Here is a 19,920-nt window from a genome sequence, read left to right on the forward strand (position 1 = left end):
GCTAATGATTTTCAATTTTCCCTTTCTGAAAAAAAAAAAAAACATTAGAAAAGCTCACAACTCACCAGTCACGAATCACGATTACACATTCACTCCGTGCGGCTCCGGCGGAACCATCTTCATCCTGCAACTTTGAGGTTTCTATCTCCTCTTTCTCCTTCTCATGCTTTCACTTGCAATTCGTATTCGTCTTGCATTGATGTTTTTTTAATAAAATAATTCATTGTGTGTATTTTGTGTGTGTTTTTCGAGCTGTGTAAATCCTATCAATTTTTTTTAATGTGATTCCGTGGCATTTTATGCATGTTCAATTGGAAATATTAACTCAAAAACATTGCAAAGCATTGATTTATACGAATTTGTTATTAAAAGTAGCGGAAAATTCATTTTAGAAGTTTTCTTTGTTTAATTTTCATGATAAAAACAATAAAATGCGACTTAGATTAAAACCAATGATATACAACTACTCGGAAAAAAAAAGAAAAAGAAAACAAATCGATGAAATTTAGCCCAAAAATTCTGGAGTAGGTATTCTGAAATTATCTGAGCATTTTGAATCTGGAATTTGGTTTTTCTGTGAAACAATTTGGTTTGTATAAATTGGATGATTTGAAGATGAGGACAAGTGCTTAAGTTCTTCTTTGTTTGCTCAAGATTTCTGTTTCAGGAAGAATTTTTACTGTCATTTGTACTTTGGTCTTTACATTATTTAACCATTACTTGTATTATTTTTATAAAGAAATGGTTCTTGTTTATCAGTTGAAATTCAAGATTTTGGTTTGGTACTATAATTCAGCTCTTTCACTCTATTTCTTGTGAATTTTGGTATTAGGTAGTGTCAGAACTCGTCAAAACTATAGTTATGGAATGGTTTTGGTAATTCATTGAATTATTATCTTACCGGAAGAGCCTTTTCTGAAAACCTCAAACTTACGCTCGCAAAGGGAACACATGTTTGGCGGTAGATGTAGTTGGATCCGTCATTCAACACGTTTCTTTAATTTTCAGCATAAAACAATAAGAGTTTGCAATTCCACCACTCAGAACAATAACAATTCTCAGCATACAAGAAGATTTAGCAGCAATGACAACATGAATGGCAGGGCTACTAATTTAAGAGATATGGAGGGTTACCGTGACTTGGACAACCTTAATTTTATGAAGGCTGCTAAGATCCTTTTCTCTGCTCCTGCTAAGAAGAAGACATTTGGGTAATCATTTCTCTCAGCCATTTTTACATACTCCTTTTTTGTGTTCTTATTGTTTTTGTTGTTCTCATCATTCTTGTTTTAGTGTTTTGGGCACCTTAAATTGTGGTAACTTTTAATGTTGTTGCTAAACGTCCACTAATTTTTATTTTGTAACTGAACTGCTGCAATGCCTGCGATGAGCTTTCTATGTGCGTCCACTACTGGCTTAACTATAATGCTGTACTGGGTACCTTGAGTTGTGGCCTTACACATGACCTTATTTCTATAGCTCTCAGAATTCTTGCATATGTTTGGTTATATTATAGCTGGATGTTTCATTGTTATTTTCTGTGACATGGGATTAGGTAACTTTATATTGCCATTGTTCCGGGGTTGAAACGATGGTAGGAGCGTCCTTGATATCTTGAGTTCCGTGTCACGTGCGGTGCCGGCAAGATGAACTCCGGGCCAAGTGGGGGTCCCCGAGGCGGAGCCTCCGACGCTCAAATCAGTACAATTGATGTATAAAATGAGGTGTTTATGGGAGAGAGAGTAGAGTGGCTTCTCTAGGGTTAGAGAATGACCCCTTTTACCTTGCCCTTTGAGGGGTATATATAGCGCCTTGTTGGGCCTTTTGAGGCCTTGTTGGTGGTATTGGGCTTGAGTGGGTTTTATTGGCTTTTGGGTTAAAATGAAGGGCCCATTTTAACACCCCAACAAATGCCCCCCAGACCCAATTCTATTTGAAAAATGGGTTGGGTTTTGATTTTGATCACAGAATTTTTACCTTTGGCTCGGTTTTTACCTTCGGCCTGAATTTTTACCTTCGGCTCGGATTGTAACATGGATTCGAGTTGTAATCTCGGAGCGATTTTTAACCTCGCTCTTCAAATCCGGAGATCTGTTTAAGAACGTGCTTCTAAAATAGGCTCGGATTGTAACATCGGTTCGAGTTGTAATCTCGGAGCGATTTTTTACCTCGGCTTGGATTGTAACATCGATTCGAGTTGTAATCTCGGAGCGATTTTTAACCTCGTTCTTCAAATCCGGAAATCTGTTTAAGAACGTGCTTCTAAAATCGGCTCGGGTTGTAACATCGGTTCGAGTTGTAATCTCGGAGCGATTTTTAACCTCGTTCTTCAAATCCGGAGATCTGTTTAAGAACGTGCTTCTAAAATCGGCTCGGATTGTAACATCGGTTCGAGTTGTAATCTCGGAGCGGTTTTTTACCTCGGCTCGGACTGTAAGATCGATTCGAGTTGTAATCTCGGAGCGATTTTTAACCTTGTTCTTCAAATCCGAAGATCTGTTTAAGAACGTGCTTCTAAAATCGGCTCGGATTGTAACATCGGTTCGAGTTGTAATCCCGGAGCTACACAATTTGATCTTCAATATTGATGTATTTATGTTTGTCAAACATGAATTTATAATTCGTTTTGAACATGATGAACAATTTGAGGTGTATGCTCTTGCAAAATGACTTCTTGTTAGACAATGTCTGTCAAATTAAGTTTCCAAGAATATCAGCATTTTACCAAATTTATCAAGTCAAGTAAATTATTAATGTTGACAAAATATAAAGTACAAAGCTTAAATAAATCGAAGACTTAGCTTTGAGCTGCAAAATGGACAGTATTGTTGTGCACGAACTTTATGAGTAATGCTCAGCCAACTTCTTCGTTTTTGCCCACAAAATTTAGTGCATTTTGACCCACCAAATTAATGCACTTTGATCAATGCTTTTTGAGCTCTTTAAAGCTGGAGTCAGAAGCTAATATTGTTTTGAGGGTCCATGGAATAAAGCCTATTGTAGACGTGTTTAAGCGTGCAGAGGCAGCTATGCCCAAGAAGATGCATACTTTGCTTGGCACTGCTCTTCGGCGCTGATTTCGGCTCTGAGCTTCGGTACTGACTTTCGGGAAACTTTGCTCTACTCCGGGAGATCTTGGGATCTTCGGATAAGCTCAAAATTGGTACATCTCATATCATTACCTCCGAGTTTTTGCTTCTTTATGTTGATACCATGCTGGCCCAATGAAGTAAAACAAGCTATTTTGAGTTTGTATTGTGTGAGACTTGAATTGTCACAGCTTGGGAGATGAGCTTCGGGAGGCTTGCCTCGGCAGACTGAGCTTTGTACACTGAGCCCGAGAGCTTCTATGTTCGGCACTATGCCTCGGCATTGAGCTTCGGGAGATGGCATTTTCGGCTCCGTATCGATCACTCAAGGTGATGAGGTGAGATGCTAGACACTCTGCCTTGGCTTTTCCCTCGATGATCTCAGTTGCGTAGCTTTGCTGGACACATACCTTGGTATTGGGTTTAGCCTCGGGGGCGTGGGCTCGGACCGTGGCTCCTCCTTTGATCCAGCTTCGGGAGCTTAGATTCGGACTTCGGGAACCAGCTGCGGGAGTCATTTGAGCTTCGATATTGAGCTCGGCCTTTGGCTCGGAGTTTAGCACCTTCGGCTCCGATGTTCGGAGGTATGTCTCAACTTAGTTGATGATTTTTTACTTATGCCCAGTTCTGAGTTCCCGAGTTGCAGTGGTACTTGACATTTACCTTGGTACCATGCTCTGCATTGCCTTCGGATTTGTCCTTCGTTCAGGCTTTTTGACAAACACTTTGTGGGCGTCAACTGAAGTTGTAGTCGTGACGTCTCCTCCGTAGTAGATTGACATCTAGCTCGTGGTTCAGACCTTCAAAGCTTTTCCGGTGAAGGTGGCTCTCGCACCTCGGAAGGCCGTTAGGCCGCCTGCCCTTCGGCGTTTGAACTCGGCTTTGAGCTTTGGAGCTGTTGTTCTTGGCAGTGAGCTTCAACAATGAGCTACGGCCATGAGCTTCAACAATGAGCTTCGGGAGTTCTGCCTTGGATTGCTCTTGCTTACCCAGCTTACCTCTCACTTGACAATACCAAGTTCTTCAACCCTCTGCGTTGACAGGAGGAACTGAGTTAAGGAGCTGCTGACCTCGGCATTGAGGCTTGGCTCTGAACTTCGTTATTGAGCTCGGCATTGAGCCTTTGGTCAGAACCTTCTGCAAGAACCCTCGGCAAGAACCTATGGGACTAAGCATCATCATCTGTTTTTGTTCGGACACCGGGTCTTTGGCTATGAGCTTCAATGAGCTTCGGGAGCTGCTCTTCGGCAATCAACCTCGGCCCTGCTCTAGTTAAGCTCAGATTCGAAGCTTGGTCCGGACGCCGGGACGAACTTCGGGAGCAATGGAATTGCCTCGGGAAGCTTGTGCTCAGTTCTGCAGTTCTGCCCCTTTCTCGGCTTTTTGCTTTTGCTATGTTGAGCTATACCTCGGCATTGAGCTTCGGCCCTTGGCTCGGGAGCTGAGCTTCGGTACTGACCTTGGCTTCTTTACTTCTATATTTACCTTCTGAGATAAATATGACAAAGGTTTGCATATTTGCAGAGGACGAGCTTCATTTAGGCATTTGAGACACTCGAGCCCAGAATTGAAGGAATCTCCTCGGCATTTTCATTAAACATGAATACGAAGGCACAGTGAGCACGAATGGTGGAGCACTTTGATCGAGCCAAGAATGCTGTTATGAAGAGGCCGAGGGAAGCATCCACCTTCGGAGTCGAGAGTGAGTTCTTGCATCCTTTATTATCTTCGGAGTTGCTATGCTCGGCACTGAGCTTCTATGCTCGAGAGCTTCGCTGCTGTGCTCGGTACTGCTATGTTCTACCCCGGAAGATCAATCACGACCTCTCACTGAAGAATAGTTGCATAAAAATGTGAATCTGACTTCATTGAAGCATTTTATCAAACAACTGGTAGGCGGTTTTTCAAGTGACTTTGGTCTGGAATGTGGCTTGAGGAAGCTCCTTTACAAGTCCAGAAAGTCAGTCCAACAGTTGATAAACAAGATTCAGCAATTTTCTACCAAGCTATCAGATCAAATTAGTTATGATAGGATGAAGTAAAGCATCAAATATAAAGGAGGGGACTTAGCTTGGAGATCGCAAATGACTGAATGAGCAATGCAAATTTTACGAGGCTGACGTTTTGGACCACCTGTAGACAACCTTAGCTCTGATCTCGGCTCATCCTTGGATTGCCTCGACTCGCTGTTTTGGTTGCCTTCGGTTTTGGTCTCACTATATGCCTTCAATGAAGTGGTGAAGCCTAATTACTTCCCTTTTCATTTCTTTTTACTTTGCTGATTGTCTATTTCTGTAAATTGCAGAATGAGCCATTATGTTTCATCACCCAATTCCTTCGGCACTGAGCTTCGGGGCTGGGCTCGGCTCTGCTTCTCACCTTCGGAAATTACAACACAAATAAGGCTAATTTTTCGTTTTAGCCCATTTGTGAGTTGTGAATTGCATCCGAGTAGTATTGGTAGTTCGCAGCGATGTTGGAGTGCAGCTTTCATTTACCCAATTGATGTACCCAGCTGAGTCAGTAAGCAAGGGAGACAAAATAATTGCACCTTGGAGGCTTGCCGACTCATACCCCTTTGTAATTGAGAAAAATCTCAAATACATAAGTGCAGCTTGAGGTAAATGGAGATCTCCACAATTACTTAATATGTCGCTTGTTACTTGTGACCGAGAGGTCACGAATTGAGTTATGTAGACCAACGATAACTCTTAATCGGCTATTTCAGATTTTCCGGTCACTTTTCGGTGATTGGTCATGGTAGCATGAAAATATGGATCTTAATGGGTTTTTGCTCTCGATCCCCACAGACGGCGCCAAATTGTTCCGGGGTTGAAACGATGGTAGGAGCGTCCTTGATATCTTGAGTTCCAGGTCACGTGTGGTGCCTGCAAGATGAACTCCGGGCCAAGGGGGGGTCCTCGAGGCGGAGCCTCCGACGCTCAAGTCAGTACAATTGATGTATAAAATGTGTTTAGGGGAGAGAGAGAGTAGGGTGGCTTCTCTAGGGTTAGAGAATGGCCCCTTTTACCTTTCCCTTTGAGGGGTATATATAGTGCCTTGTTGGGCCTTTTGAGGCCTTGTTGGGGGTATTGGGCTTGAGTGAGTTTTATTGGCTTTTGGGTTAAAATGGTGGGCCCATTTTAACACCCCAACAGCCATTATATTGGTAAATACGCCTTTTGATAGCTTGATAAGGTGACTTAGTGGTTAGGCTTCAAAAATGTGAAAGAAGATATTACTACTCTAATAGGATTGGTTTGTCATATGGGTGGTGGCTACAATTTGTTGAATATGACTGGTTTTTTTTTTTATCTACTAGGTCTTTCATTGTATGTATTAAAAGAAACTCTATTAAGTCAAACAACAGTGATAAAGCTTTACAAAGGGTTCGATTGTAACTTGTAAGAGCATCTCCAATGGTTGTAGCTAGGGACTTGCTTGCAATTTTTATAAATTCCAAGCTACTAGCTTGACCCTTGGAGTTGAAATAATAAATTAGCTTGGCCAAGCAAATTAGCTTACCAATAAAATAATATTTAATTAAATTAAATTAAAATATTAATTGACAAATATGACTACATTAAATATCAAGCTAGTAGCTAACCACTAGGGTACTAACTAGCTAGAAATGAAAGTAGCTTGAAATATTATGTGGCATGACAAGCTAATTTATAAATTAGCTTACCATTGAAGATGCTCTAAGTAGCTGTTGGCTGGTGGAGAAGTTGGAATTCTGGAAAATAAAAATGAGAATGATTTTCTATACCGCATTAAGCGCATTTAACATTTCCCAATTTTCTGATAACATTCACTTGGATTTCCAAATTTTGTGGAGGCTAGACACAATGAAGCAATCTATAGTCAGCTGTCTGCTCTCGTCTGGTTGTGAGCTGATCTCAATTTTGGTTTTAGGAATCAGAAGATCTGTTTGTTGATGATATGGCTCACTCCCAAGATGTGACGGATAAAATTGGAGGATATTTACTTTCGTAAACTATTTAAAAGAAAAGGGATGGCCTTTGTGCATGTAGTATTATTTTCCTTGAACATACAGGCAGGACTGAATTTATGGTCCTTGTCTATTGTTGTTTCTGTTTTCAACCTGTTATGGTTAATGCTTCTGGTTCCAATGTAATCTGTACCATCTCATATTTCAATAACCAGGGGAAAAAAAGGTTGAGAAAAGACAAATCTAAAGAAAATCCTGATTTCTGTTTCTCGTTCGAGCTTCTAACTTTCCTCAATTTCCTACTTCCGTGGGCTGTGTACATCTGTATCTAGTATCTCCAAGGCATGATGTAATGTTTTGTCGGGAACTTGGGGTTGGACAAGATTGTTGTTTGTGTGGTGCTACTTTTATGTGCGAGAAGGCCAAGATTCTTCGTAATTCCATTGATGTGCCAAGTAGATGCTCAAATAACAGATCATCAGACTATGTTGGCTACTATGAACCTAAAGTTTAGCTGTTTCACCGCAAGACTTAAAACTGTTTATTAGTTTAATGCTTTTGTGATGCGCTCACAGTTAATTATCTACCACTTAATTGTGGCCATTGAGCCACTGGGAGAACTGGGAAAGTGGGTGTTTTTATTTGAATTATTTGTTTATGTTCTTTAAATTTCACAAGACATGTTATGTTTTGACTTACACAACTTCAGTTGAATTTGGACTTTCTGTCTCAGGTTAAAAGAAAAAAGTTTCTAAAAGATTTCTCACTATTTACTTTTCATGACCAGGCTCGATTTCCATCTGGTGCAGCTCTTTTTTGCCCTCATGCCATCGTTGGGTACTGCAGTATTCTACTTATTTGTTTACTTATATCAAGTCACAAGTTTCTACTGCAATCTAAACAAGAATGTCGTCTGTTTCAGCTGTTTATCTCGTTGCTCAATATGCCCGCTATGATATAAAAAAAATGGAGGCGGTAATGAACTGTTTCTTATACTTTCTTACACGTATTGCTTCTATTAGTTCCATTTGTATTATTTGAGGATTACCCTTTTTACAAGGGCAAGACTGTTCATTTCACGAGCTTATGGTCAATACTCAATCGTTTCAAACTTCAAACCTGGAGTTCTAGAAACTAGATCTCCATAATGTAAATATGAGGTTACATACATCTGAAAGACTGACATTACAGAGCACACCCTTGTATACTGGTCTCTGGATTTAGGATAGAATAAGATTGAATGATCTGGCACAGAAACTTTTACAATGCGTCTGGGTACCTTAATATAAATATAGTTGAAGAAGTCTGTTTGCTCAATCTAGGATGAAAAAGTTGCACACTTGTATTTGGCTCGTGCTTGAGAAATGATGTATTTAGATTATGCCGGAGAAGAGAACATGATCATTGTAATCGTTCTGTTAAATATATCAAAGTAAGTTTGTTGTGGATTCATTGTCAGGAGGTGGAGCTGAAAAAGAAAGCAGACGAAAAACAGAAGGCAAAAGAAATGGAAGCAGCTGCTTTGTTGGAAAAAGAAGCAGAGTCTACAAATCCAGAGCTGTTAAAGGTCAAAGAGAGGTTGGAAGCACTCGAGGAGACTTTGAAGGATATTGTGGTAGAAACAAAGAAGCGACCAATTGAGGATAAGAGAAAAGATGTTGCAGATCAACATCAACATCAAGAGAGAGAAGATGCTAATAGCAAGTCAGGTGATAACAATATCCCTGTGAAAAACCCAACCATTCCAGGAGGCAACATCAGTACAGACACAGAAGCAAAGGGATAGTGAAAACTGAAAAGAGAAAGTATCAAGAAGATGGAATATAGTGAGTTTTTTGCTGTAAGTTTTCTATTTTTGAACACCCTCCTCCTCCTCCCTATTTATCGTGCTCAGGTTTTGTCAACCCCTCCATTCTACAATGTACATAGCAGTTACTATCATCGGTGCTTTTGTTCCTCATATTACCAGCTTCTGAAGAAATTTTGTTTGTTTATTTGAAACTAATTAAAATCTGCTAACTGAATGATAACTTAGAAAAGTTTGGTAAAGTTAATTCTTGAGTTTTACTAATTTAAAACACTACTCGTAATATTTTATCGGAAATAGAAATACTACCGGAATCAGGAACATAATTTGAAACAAATATATTATCAGAATTGAAAATAGTATCGGAATCGGAAAAAGGAATCGTATAGACAAGGCTCAACCCATGGCCGAGCCTCACAGCACAACAGCATGGGTCGGCCACAAGGCAGCAACCCTTGTGCTGTGCCAAGCAAGCAGCAACACAACAGCACAACCTGCGCGCTGGCTTGCTAGGCTGGCTGCGTGGGCTGGCAGCACGAGCCCAACAGCATCGTCTATGGGTTGGCTGCCTTGTGCACCCGCGGCCCAACACCTTTGCTTGGGCAGCAAGGTAACTTTCAGTACAAGTTACTTGCACCGTAAGCAAGCCTTAGGCGTGTGGTATGTGAGTATGCATATATTCATGGTTTAGGTAGAATTGTTATTATAGTAGGTTTCCTAATTCTACTCCTAGTTGAATTATAACTCTCCGATCCCTTCTATAAATATAGCTCTAGCGTGCCTATATTTCATGCTAACTCCATTCCACAATATATGCAACATTTCTTTTTACACGTACTCTAACATGCTTTTTTAGACATTAATATATCTAAATGCGTATAAGTAAAAATTATAAAATATTGTATTTGGAATCCTTGCATTGATACGAATTTAACATGATCTCATTTGACGATGTTTTTTCTTACCTAATGGCGAAAGAAAGATTGTCAAAGTTGATTGATGAATAGGGCGCAAATGAGAAATGATGCATGTATTGTGATACGGAGGTAGTATGAGTTAATTTCTAATGCCTACTCATTAAGGTGAGATCCCAAATCATAAACATCTAACTTGAGCAATGTTGGATTTCGTGATCTAAGGTGGAAGAAGATCATAAAGAAAGAGTAAGGACGCCATTGAAGGAGGCTTCAAACACTGTTAGGGTGTTAGTTGAAGAAGAGAGAGAACTAAATAAAATGTGCTTTTATTTTATTATTGATCTGAGTAAGTAAAATATGAATACAAGGAGACTGCTATATATATATATATATATATATATATATATATATATATATATATATATATATATATATATATATGTACAAGCTATTAACAATATAACAGACTTTCCTTATAGTAAGGAAGTGCAATCTCCAACACCCCCCCCTCAAATTGGAAATGGTTGAAAAAACATTTCCAGTTTGAACTAAAGTGTTGAACTGAAGTAAAGAACTGGAACCATTGCAAGCTGAAAAAGATAACAAGCTGCCGAACCACAACAGATCGTAGTGACCAGAGAGATGAGCTACCCTAATTGGAGTATGATCCTGCTCTTCTTTGGTGTAGTGCTATAGTAACGTAGCTAGCATACAAGGTAGCATTGCGGCGAGTAGGGCTCCAATGTCATTGCCAAGCAGAATGTAGATATCAAATCTGATCAATGTGTAATAGGAATTTGTGTTTAGAATGGTTTAGGGAAAAGATATGTGTTTAGGATTGGTTATCAAGTGAGAGAATATTAGTAAAAGTTCAGAGAAAAACAAAGGGTTCAGAGAAATAGTTCAGAACAATATAGTTGAATTGAGAAACGGTCAAATCAACTTCAGAGAAACAATTTAGAGAAAATAGGTTCAGCGAAACAATTTAGAGAAACAATTTAGAGAAACTTGGTTCAGAGAAACGATCAGAAAGAGAATCAATCTAACTGATCTAGGTTTAGAACAAAAAATAGGGGTTTAGAGAAACAATTTAGAACAAAGAGGACCTCAACCTCTGTTGGGCCAAAACAGACTTCGACCTCTGTTGGGTCACAAAACAAAACAGACATGATTTCACAGGTTCTATACTCAATCTCCAGATCAATCTCTGGGATAAATGGGACAAATCCTGACCTCAATCACCCATTCAACAAGTCATCATCCAACAAAACAACACCCATTATCCAATCTCTAGAAAACATCCAAACAATCTCCAACACTTAAACCATTACTCCAATAAACAGAATTCGGTAGAAAGTTAATTTTGTAAATCTCAAGAACGATGTCCAGTGACTTGGAAATATCTCTAATGGTTCCAAGAAGATGAACCAAAAAAAAAACCTTTGAATGAATGTTAAAATTCAGCACCGATTCAACAAGCTGGCTCTCAATGCCAAATAATTCTGATAGCATTAATTTCCTTTGCTGCTCACAGATACTCAACAACCACTAGTACTGCGGAGGGACTACCCCTATTTCTGCAAATGACAACATTGCAAACTTGCTTGTGACGACAGAAAACAAACTATGTCGTCATGACTGTTAATAACCTTCTTCAGATGTGATGTTGGATATTTATTCCTCACAATAAGCCTTCCATGTGGCCAAGGACTTAAGGAACACTTAAAAAACAAACAGAACTACCAACTCTGCTTCCAACTACGACAAAGCACCTATTCGTGCCTTGCTAAAGAAGCTAGGAAATGGAAACATGGAAGAGAAACGGGCTGCAGCTGGGAGTTCCGACGGCTAGGAAAAAGAAACGCAGACAACAGGGTATGTATGGTAGAGGCAGGAGTTACGGAGTATACCATTACTAGTAGACATCCATCCAAGAAACTGTTTTCGGCCTGTTTTTCAACAATCCATGACCATTAACAAACATAATCACATCTCCAGGAAAGGCTTCTTGTACAGTCAGACCAACAGATTGAAGAAGACCACATTCATCAAAGAAAGTGAACTCAATCTCACAAATCCATCCAAAGATTAAAACAATTTCAACCAAAACTCAGTTCTCACAAAAGAACCAGCAACAACAAAATGCAATTTGACCAAAAGAAATCAGGAATTAAACCTTGGCTTTTCCACCAAAACCTTCAAGAAATGTCTTCAAATAGAGCCTCAAGTGAAGAAAAGAAATCGGGATCAAATGAAATCTCAGAATTGCATAATTCGTCGCTCCAAAACAAGCTTCCATTAGAGTTTTGAGAACGAAATCAATTGGACAAGAAAACTCTAACAATTCTCAAATGCACAAAACATCATCGGCAACAACAACAATTACCCAACAACAATTCAAATTGCGGCGATAAACTGAGATGATTCCAAAAAAAAAATGACGAACCAGCATCAATAATTTCGGAAAGAGAGAGGGGTTTGAAGTATTACCAATCACATCATCGACAGAGGAAGCCAAGAAATCAAACCGAATCTTAGCAGAATCAGGCGTCGAAGAAGTCGACGACGGAAGAGCACGGTCAGAAATCGCAACCAAATCGATCACAGATCAAACCTCCGATCAAAAGGTCCGGTCAATCCTTCGATTAAAAACACCGAAGAACGTAGAATCACAAATTGCTTCAAGAATCTACCAGCAATACCAGATTCTTACAAATATTTCAAAAAATTTCAAGAACCCTAGAATTTGGAGAAAAACTCAAGAATCAAAATCGTTTGATTCAAGGTTGGAAATAAGATTTGTGAGCGGAATTAAGAAATATTAGGGCGAATCACATCCTAATTCGTCGAATTTTGACTCAATTCGACCCAAAAATAAAATTCGAAGCAGAAAAATTGGGGAAAAATTGATGAGTTGAACCGAACGGAAATTTTATACAGAATTGTAGAGCCGGGATCGTTCCCACTCTGATACCATGTTAGATTTCGTGATCTAAGGTGGAAGAAGATCATAAAGAAAGAGTAAGGACGCCATTGAAGGAGGCTTCAAACACTGTTAGAGTGTTAGTTGAAGAAGAGAGAGAACTAAATAAAATGTGCTTTTATTTTATTATTGATCTGAGTAAGTAAAATATGAATACAAGGAGACTGCTATATATATATATATATATATATATATATATATATATATATATATATATATATATATATATACATATATATGTACAAGCTATTAACAATATAACAGACTTTCCTTATAGTAAGGAAGTGCAATCTCCAACAAGCAATTATTCTAAGCTAGTAATTCCAAGGCGGATATGGGCACACTGTAAAATAACCTCGGAGGGACAACATTTGGGTCCTAAGCCTCGGTTTTTGCTTGGTTAGGGCGCAATTAGGGAAGACACGCATCAAAGTGTATGATTCCTAAATTATGTTAATTGATTATATAAATTATTACTTGGATCATGGAAAATATGTTTATTTTGCATGACGATTAGATTGTCCATACCTAACAGGTGTGACTTCCAATAACTTGTTTAAATACAAACTTTTATATAAGACGGTCTTACACAAAATATAAGTTAAGTAATGAAACCAATTAGTTAAACAATAAAACCAATTAGTTATGCATTGTAATCAATTAGTTAAGTACTGAAAATCAATTAGTTAAGCAATGCAACTAATTAGTTAAACAATTAAAGTGGTCTTTTCGGTAAGGCGATCTTACACAAAAGTTGCCGTTGTTTAAATGCAATGTTCAATTTACTCTAATTCCCAGAGTTTCCAATTTAATGGGACTCTAACTAATTTAAATTAGTTAATAAATTTATTAATTCTAAAGAATAAATAAGATTTTTATTTAAATTAAAACTTTGACTACTTAAAATGCATATTTATCCTACTAATAACTGACAACATATTATTTAGCCATGACTAGGGTTGTGCAAGGTCCGGTGTGGATTGGAATCGGGCCGGAGTTGGACCAGATCGGACCGGAGCGGACCAATGAATTCCAGTCCGGTCTTCTGTCCTTGAAAATATGCGATTTCGGGTTTCCAGTCCGGTCTGATCAAAATCCAAAATTTTTCGGTCCGGACTGGTAACCCAGAATATAACTTTACACTACAAGAAATTGTACTATTAACGACGGGAAATCCCGTCGCGAAAGGCCAATAATCGTTGATTAACGACGGGATTTCCTGTCGCGAACCCGTCATAAAAGGGGGCTGTCGTAAATAGGAATCCCGTCGTAAATCCGTCGTATGCCCGTCATAAAAGACATTTGCGACGGTTATTCCCGTCCTTGTTTGGTTGTTAGCCCCGTCGCAAAAGGCTTTTGCGACGGAATTTTTGACCCGTCGTAAATAGGTTGTCGTTAAAGATACATATTCTTGTAGTGTTAAAAATAAAAAATTTAGATGAAAGAGCCTAAATTGTAGCCGTGTATACATTAATCTCCCCAACACAAAGAAAAACTTTGGATATTTTTTATGTCATTGGGTTTTATCCCCTTTATATTAAGCTTATGATTTGATGTACAGTATGAGATACTTAAAGAGGAATATATGTTGTAAAAAGATAAAATTGTAAAAACAAATTGAGTTTAAGAGTAAATCGCAATTTTTTTTTTTAAACAAAAACGATCCAAACCGGTCCAAAACCGGACCGGACTTGAATTTTCCGATTTGATCCTCGGTCCGTGAGTTCTGAAAATTCCGGTCCAATCGGTCCGGTATTGGACCTGTGCACACCCTAGCCATGACTCCTAAAAACTAGGTGAATGAACAATGACGCATTAACTCCTAGATGCAAACCATATTTAGTTCCATCAATTAAGTTCCTTTTAGTACCTTATTCCATTACCTTTTAAATTTCTACATACTTACATTATCCTAGAAATAAATTCATATTTATATCTTCATGCTCCATAATGTTCCAATTCAAGAACACCATGTTGATCGCTCACCTCTGAAACTTCTCTTAGGTTCTTCCTCTTAGAAACGACGTGCCGATATTCCTACATTGGAACTGCACTATTGTTGTTCCGACTTTGGAACTTGGTAGTGTTCGGCTGTGTTCCTTTACACGAATTTACATAATAAAGTTCAGTATGTAGCACATTCGTACAATTAGACTTCTTTCAGTTTTGGAGTTTCTCTTCAGGAACTTCACTTGTGATGCTATGGAACAACCTCCCACAACTTGCTATATCTTATCCTTCCATCCCAAAATTATAGTCATGTATTATATATCGGGCGTCCTCATTATTATAGTCATGTTATCTTTTTTTTTGAACATAAAATATTTCTCATATTACCCTCATTTGGGACCACAAAAATAAAAATAAAATGCATTGAAAACTTTCTCATGTACTTTATTCCTTCTCCATGTACCTTATTCCTTTTTACATGTACTATATTCACTTCTCCATGACTATATTCCACTTTTCTGAAAATCTATGTTTTTAGTCAAACAAGACTATAATTTTGGGACGGATGGACAAATAATATTATGCACTTCCCTTATACACATGTTAATTAGATAAACATTATTTGGTCATAATCATCGAAACACTACATGACCAACAATTTCATGTTCCTACTAAATACTGGATTAACTCATTATTACTACCTTCATTTCATAAAGATTTTTACAGTTACTATTTGCACAAGTATTTCATCATGAGTCTCGAACTCATGTGCGGTAGCAATACCAAATTCGTTGGTTATTAGGGGCAGCCCGAAAACGTCCGGGAAGAAAAAAGAGATTCTTTCTGCAACACTGCCTCTGTTTGAGACGCCCTATCATTATTTTGTCTGGTTTTTGGTTTCTAGTCTTATTTTATTAGTAGCCATGATTAGACAAAAGTAGAAAAGTTGGTTGAATATAATAAAATATGGATAAAGAAGGAGAAATGTGTAAAAAAGTTGGTGGGTGTAAGAAAAAATGAATAAAGTAAGAAAAAGTGGGTGAAAATTGTAAATATTGTGGGGTAAGAAGGATAAGGTAATAAATTTTTATGTCTAAAAGTAGAATAAAACAAAGTGTAAATAAAATTATGAAACAAACTAAAACGGAAAGTGTAAAAATCACTTTGAAGCGGAGATATTATGAATTACTCCCTCCGTCTCTTTTTGTTTGTTTACGTTTTGTATTTTTTACGCGTTTTAACGAATAGTTAATTTGCATCGAGATTCCTCAATTTTTTTATTTAAACAAGATAAATTACGTTTATTTATAATGTTTTCACTTTCAAAAGGTCTTGCGCGCACAAGGTGTACAATAAATTTATTGTACACCAAGATAACTTTAACCCCTTTTTAGGTAACTTTAACCTAGTTTTGATTAACTTTTACACCGGAGTAAAAGTTAACTCAAAATGCTTAAAAGTTAAGCATATATATGTAAAAGTTATCTATTTTTCAGTGATAAATTTTTTATTGTACACCCATTGTAAATAAGAATTTGTGTTTTACTTTTATCAAAATTCTGGTATTGGGAAATGAAAAAAAATTTAATGTCCCAATGGAAAAGTGTGAGAGATTAAATGACCCAATGAATTTAATTGGTTAAAATAATAATTGGACACAAATTTTGATAGAATATAAGTTATTTATGTGATAATATAAAAAGAAATGTAAAGAACATTTTGAAATACCCAAAAAAGAAAACGTAAAAAACAAAAAGAGACGGAGGGAGTAGTAATTACATTAAAACTAATTTGTGAGAATATTTGTTACTTCTTGGCCAGTAAGCCAGTTGGTGATTTAGCTTTGGTTAGATTTTGGTGATATTCCTTTTCTGTTATGTAATTCTCAGCTTTTTGAATGAATTAGAATATGAAGATATTCAGAATAAGTATATGCTAATCGTACAGTATAATATGAGATGAACAAAAATTTTGGACTTAGAAACATCAAGGAATAAGACGAACAACTAATTATCCAAACGACGAAAGTTGTACCTTTTTTTTTTAATGTTTTGTGAGTGCTCGAGAACAAGATTCATACCAAATTCTAAGGTATCATTTGAGAAAAATCACTTAGCCCAAACCTAAGTTGTATTCCAAAATTACATGTTTTAATATTGGATAGAATCTGAATTGATCCAACCTCAGCTGATCCGACTAGCCTCATAAACTAATTATAAGTGTACACCTCGGTCAGTTTAAACCAATGAACTGTCATTCGCTTGTTTGTACCCATGACCATCTCCCAAGAATTTACCGACTAAATTATCTAATTGTACCATTATTAATCCAAGAAAGTTATATGATCCTTATCCTAATAAGCCACATTAGTTGACAATGGCATAATTGCATAAAGTAAGAAAAAACCCCATCCAAGTAATTTTGTACCAAGCAAAGAAATTAAGGCTAAAAGCCTTATCCAAACATATTTGTGGACTAAACATCACCTTGTTTAATCTATACACGAATAACTTGCTTATGGATGGAAATGATTCAATTATCAATGTCATGAATCCATGTCTTTTTTTGCAGGTGTTTATAAAACAAAATTCTCTTATTTTGACTTGTAGAAAATGAAACAAGATATCTCAAACAACAGAAAAGTCCAAACTTGTGCGTAGGTGATAGGGATTTAGGAATTGTATTGTTCTTCCTATTTTTTCCTTTATCGACCTAATTTAATTAACCCGAAACTCAGAGAGTACGTAGGGTATACTTGTAAATTGTAATGAAGGTGACTATTTTTTTCTTTTGATGAGAATTAGGGTGATTATATTAATAGTGGCTTGCGTCATAGGTACGAATTTACACTATAAGAATTTGTATCTTTAACGACAACCTAATTACGACGGGTCAAAAATCTAACAATCAAACAAAGACGGGAACAACCGTCGCAAATGTCTTTTACGACGGGTTAACGACGAAATTTTTCATTAACGACGGCCCCTTTTATGACGGGTTCGCGACCGGAAATCCCGTCATTAATCAACGATTATTGGCCTTTAGCGACGGGTAATGGTACAATTTCTTGTAGTGTTAGTGTGTTATTGGTTTACATTTATTAAATTAATATGTTATTGTTCTACAAATACGCTAACACAAATTCTTATTTAAAAGTAGTGTGGAGTAATAAATAGGTCGAAGTAAAAGTTAACTCACAATGCGTAAAAATTACCCTTATATATGTAAAAGTTATCTATTTTTTAGTGATAAAATTTTTCATTTTAATAAGAATTATTCCTTAAATTTTTTTTTTCTTTTCGCAACACTAGTTGAAATTGAACTGATGAAACTAATAAAGTAGTTGAAACTGACAAGCTAACACCTAAAACTGAAAACATAGATGTTGGTATTTCCTGTTTGATAGAACTAGTTTCTTAATTACCTTACATTTTTAGTATTTTTAATTAATATTCTATATATTTCAACATTAATAACCATTTACTTTTTATAAGAATATTTACAAACAAAAACATATGAGGAAAGCAGCATTAGAACGTACATATGGGTAATACATCCTTGCTGAATATGGTTGTGAAATCCCATAAGAAGAGCAACAGCTTATTTTATTGATGTTAACATTCCCTATTTCATATTGTATTTCCTTGAAGGATTTCTCTGTCATAGTGTTGTTAAGTACTACTCCCTCCGTCTCTTTTTGTTTTTTACGTTTTCCTTTTTGGGTATTTCAAAATGTTCTTTACATTTCTTTTTATATTATCACATAAATAACTTATATTCTATCAAAATTTGTGTCCAATTATTATTTTAACCAATTAAATTCATTGGGTCATTTAATCTCTCACACTTTTCCATTGTGACATTAAATTTTTTTCATTTCCCAATATCAGAATTTTGATAAAAGTGAAAACATTATAAATAAACGTAATTTATCTTGTTTAAATAAAAAAAATTGAGGAATCTCGATACAAATTAATTATTCGTTAAAACGCGTGAAAAATACAAAACGTAAAAAACAAAAAGAGACGGAGGGAGTACGTTCTTAAATATCATCAGGATTTCTAGGGATAATGATATAGTGACCCTAAGGGTTGATAACCCTTTTAATATTGGATTTTGATTGGTTACAAATACATTGAAACTTTACATACAATACTTTCTCTCTCCAATTAATTATGCTTATATATTATTTTATGTTATATGTATATTAGGGGTTGTCAACCCTTAGGGTCAACCAAACATTTTCCGATTTCTAGCGAGCATTACTTCGGAAATAATTTTACGAGGCTCCCACATGTGAAATTAATCAACCCTTTTCTCGGTCTCCTAAGTGTAGTTTATTACTCCGTATGTTATTTTTACAACATATATTCCATAATCCACACATTTTTCTCAATAATGCTGCTACATTCACTGAAATTTAAAAAGAGAAAAAATCAAATTTTGATCATAACCAGAAAATGGAAAAAAAAAAAAAAAAACCTAAAATAATCCCAAAACTCCCAAGAACCATCTAGACTGACATACTATGCAACAAAAATAAAAAACACATAAAAACCAAATAAGTAAAATATACGACAACTCATCATATTATCTATAAGCAATAATCCAATTCAAGGAAAACCAATAAGCAAATATAAATACAAAAAAAGTAGAAGCAATGCAAGCGTCACATACTGACTGCGTTAGATCTTCTAGTAGGGGCTTTTTTTTGCACTCAAAGAGAGAAGAAATAACACTGTGATTTTAGAGATTTTTGTTTAAAGAAAAAGAAGCTTTAGGAGCTGAAACACAAACGTTATTCAGATTAATGTTTTATTATCAGTCACTTTGTCCCCTTATATTTTATTCAAAAGGTCTTGCTCACACAATGTGTACAATAAATCTATTACTATATACTAAAAGAGACACCAGGAATGACACGTGTCATTTCCTGGTGCGATTTTTTCCCGCCAAAATATTTTTTTATTTTTATACTTTAAAATAAATAAATTACATTACGTTTGTTTAGGAAACTAAGATAAAAATATATTTTAATTACTATAGATGTGTACTGCATAATATTATTGGAGGAAAGTTAAATCAATATTATTTTTTCCTTTATGATATAATTTTATTTATGTATTATTATAACTTTTTAATCTGATAAGAAATATTAAACATATTGATAAATGGACTTCTAATGTTAGTCTATTATTAATAATATAATACATGGTAGTAAG

The 19,920-nt window shown here is 36.4% G+C and overlaps 1 protein-coding gene across 2 annotated transcripts; it reads left to right on the forward strand.

Annotated features, from left to right (window-relative positions):
* On the forward strand, positions 1 to 9,054 carry LOC110793513 (uncharacterized). 2 transcript variants are annotated; one of them, XM_056836314.1, is made up of 5 exons: positions 1 to 137; positions 833 to 1,211; positions 7,829 to 7,878; positions 7,964 to 8,016; positions 8,501 to 9,054. In XM_056836314.1, exons 2-5 carry the CDS (start codon positions 952 to 954, stop codon positions 8,825 to 8,827), a joined length of 690 nt encoding a protein of 229 aa, XP_056692292.1. In that variant the 5' UTR covers positions 1 to 137; positions 833 to 951; the 3' UTR covers positions 8,828 to 9,054. The 2 variants fall into 2 exon arrangements, with proteins under 2 accessions (XP_056692292.1, XP_056692297.1); XM_056836319.1 differs by having other exon boundaries at positions 15 to 137; positions 1,009 to 1,211.
* Positions 9,055 to 19,920: the final 10,866 nt, after the last annotated feature.

This window comes from Spinacia oleracea, chromosome 1, assembly GCF_020520425.1.
Source record: "Spinacia oleracea cultivar Varoflay chromosome 1, BTI_SOV_V1, whole genome shotgun sequence".
NCBI lineage: Eukaryota > Viridiplantae > Streptophyta > Magnoliopsida > Caryophyllales > Amaranthaceae > Spinacia > Spinacia oleracea.

Coding starts and splice junctions, on each gene's coding strand:
- LOC110793513 (XM_056836314.1), top strand. CDS start 952: ATGTTTGGCGGTAGATGTAGTTGGATCCGTCATTCAACACGTTTCTTT. Junction 1,212..7,828: donor GCTAAGAAGAAGACATTTGG/GTAATCATTTCT, acceptor TTTCATGACCAG/GCTCGATTTCCATCTGGTGC. Junction 7,879..7,963: donor TGCCCTCATGCCATCGTTGG/GTACTGCAGTAT, acceptor CGTCTGTTTCAG/CTGTTTATCTCGTTGCTCAA.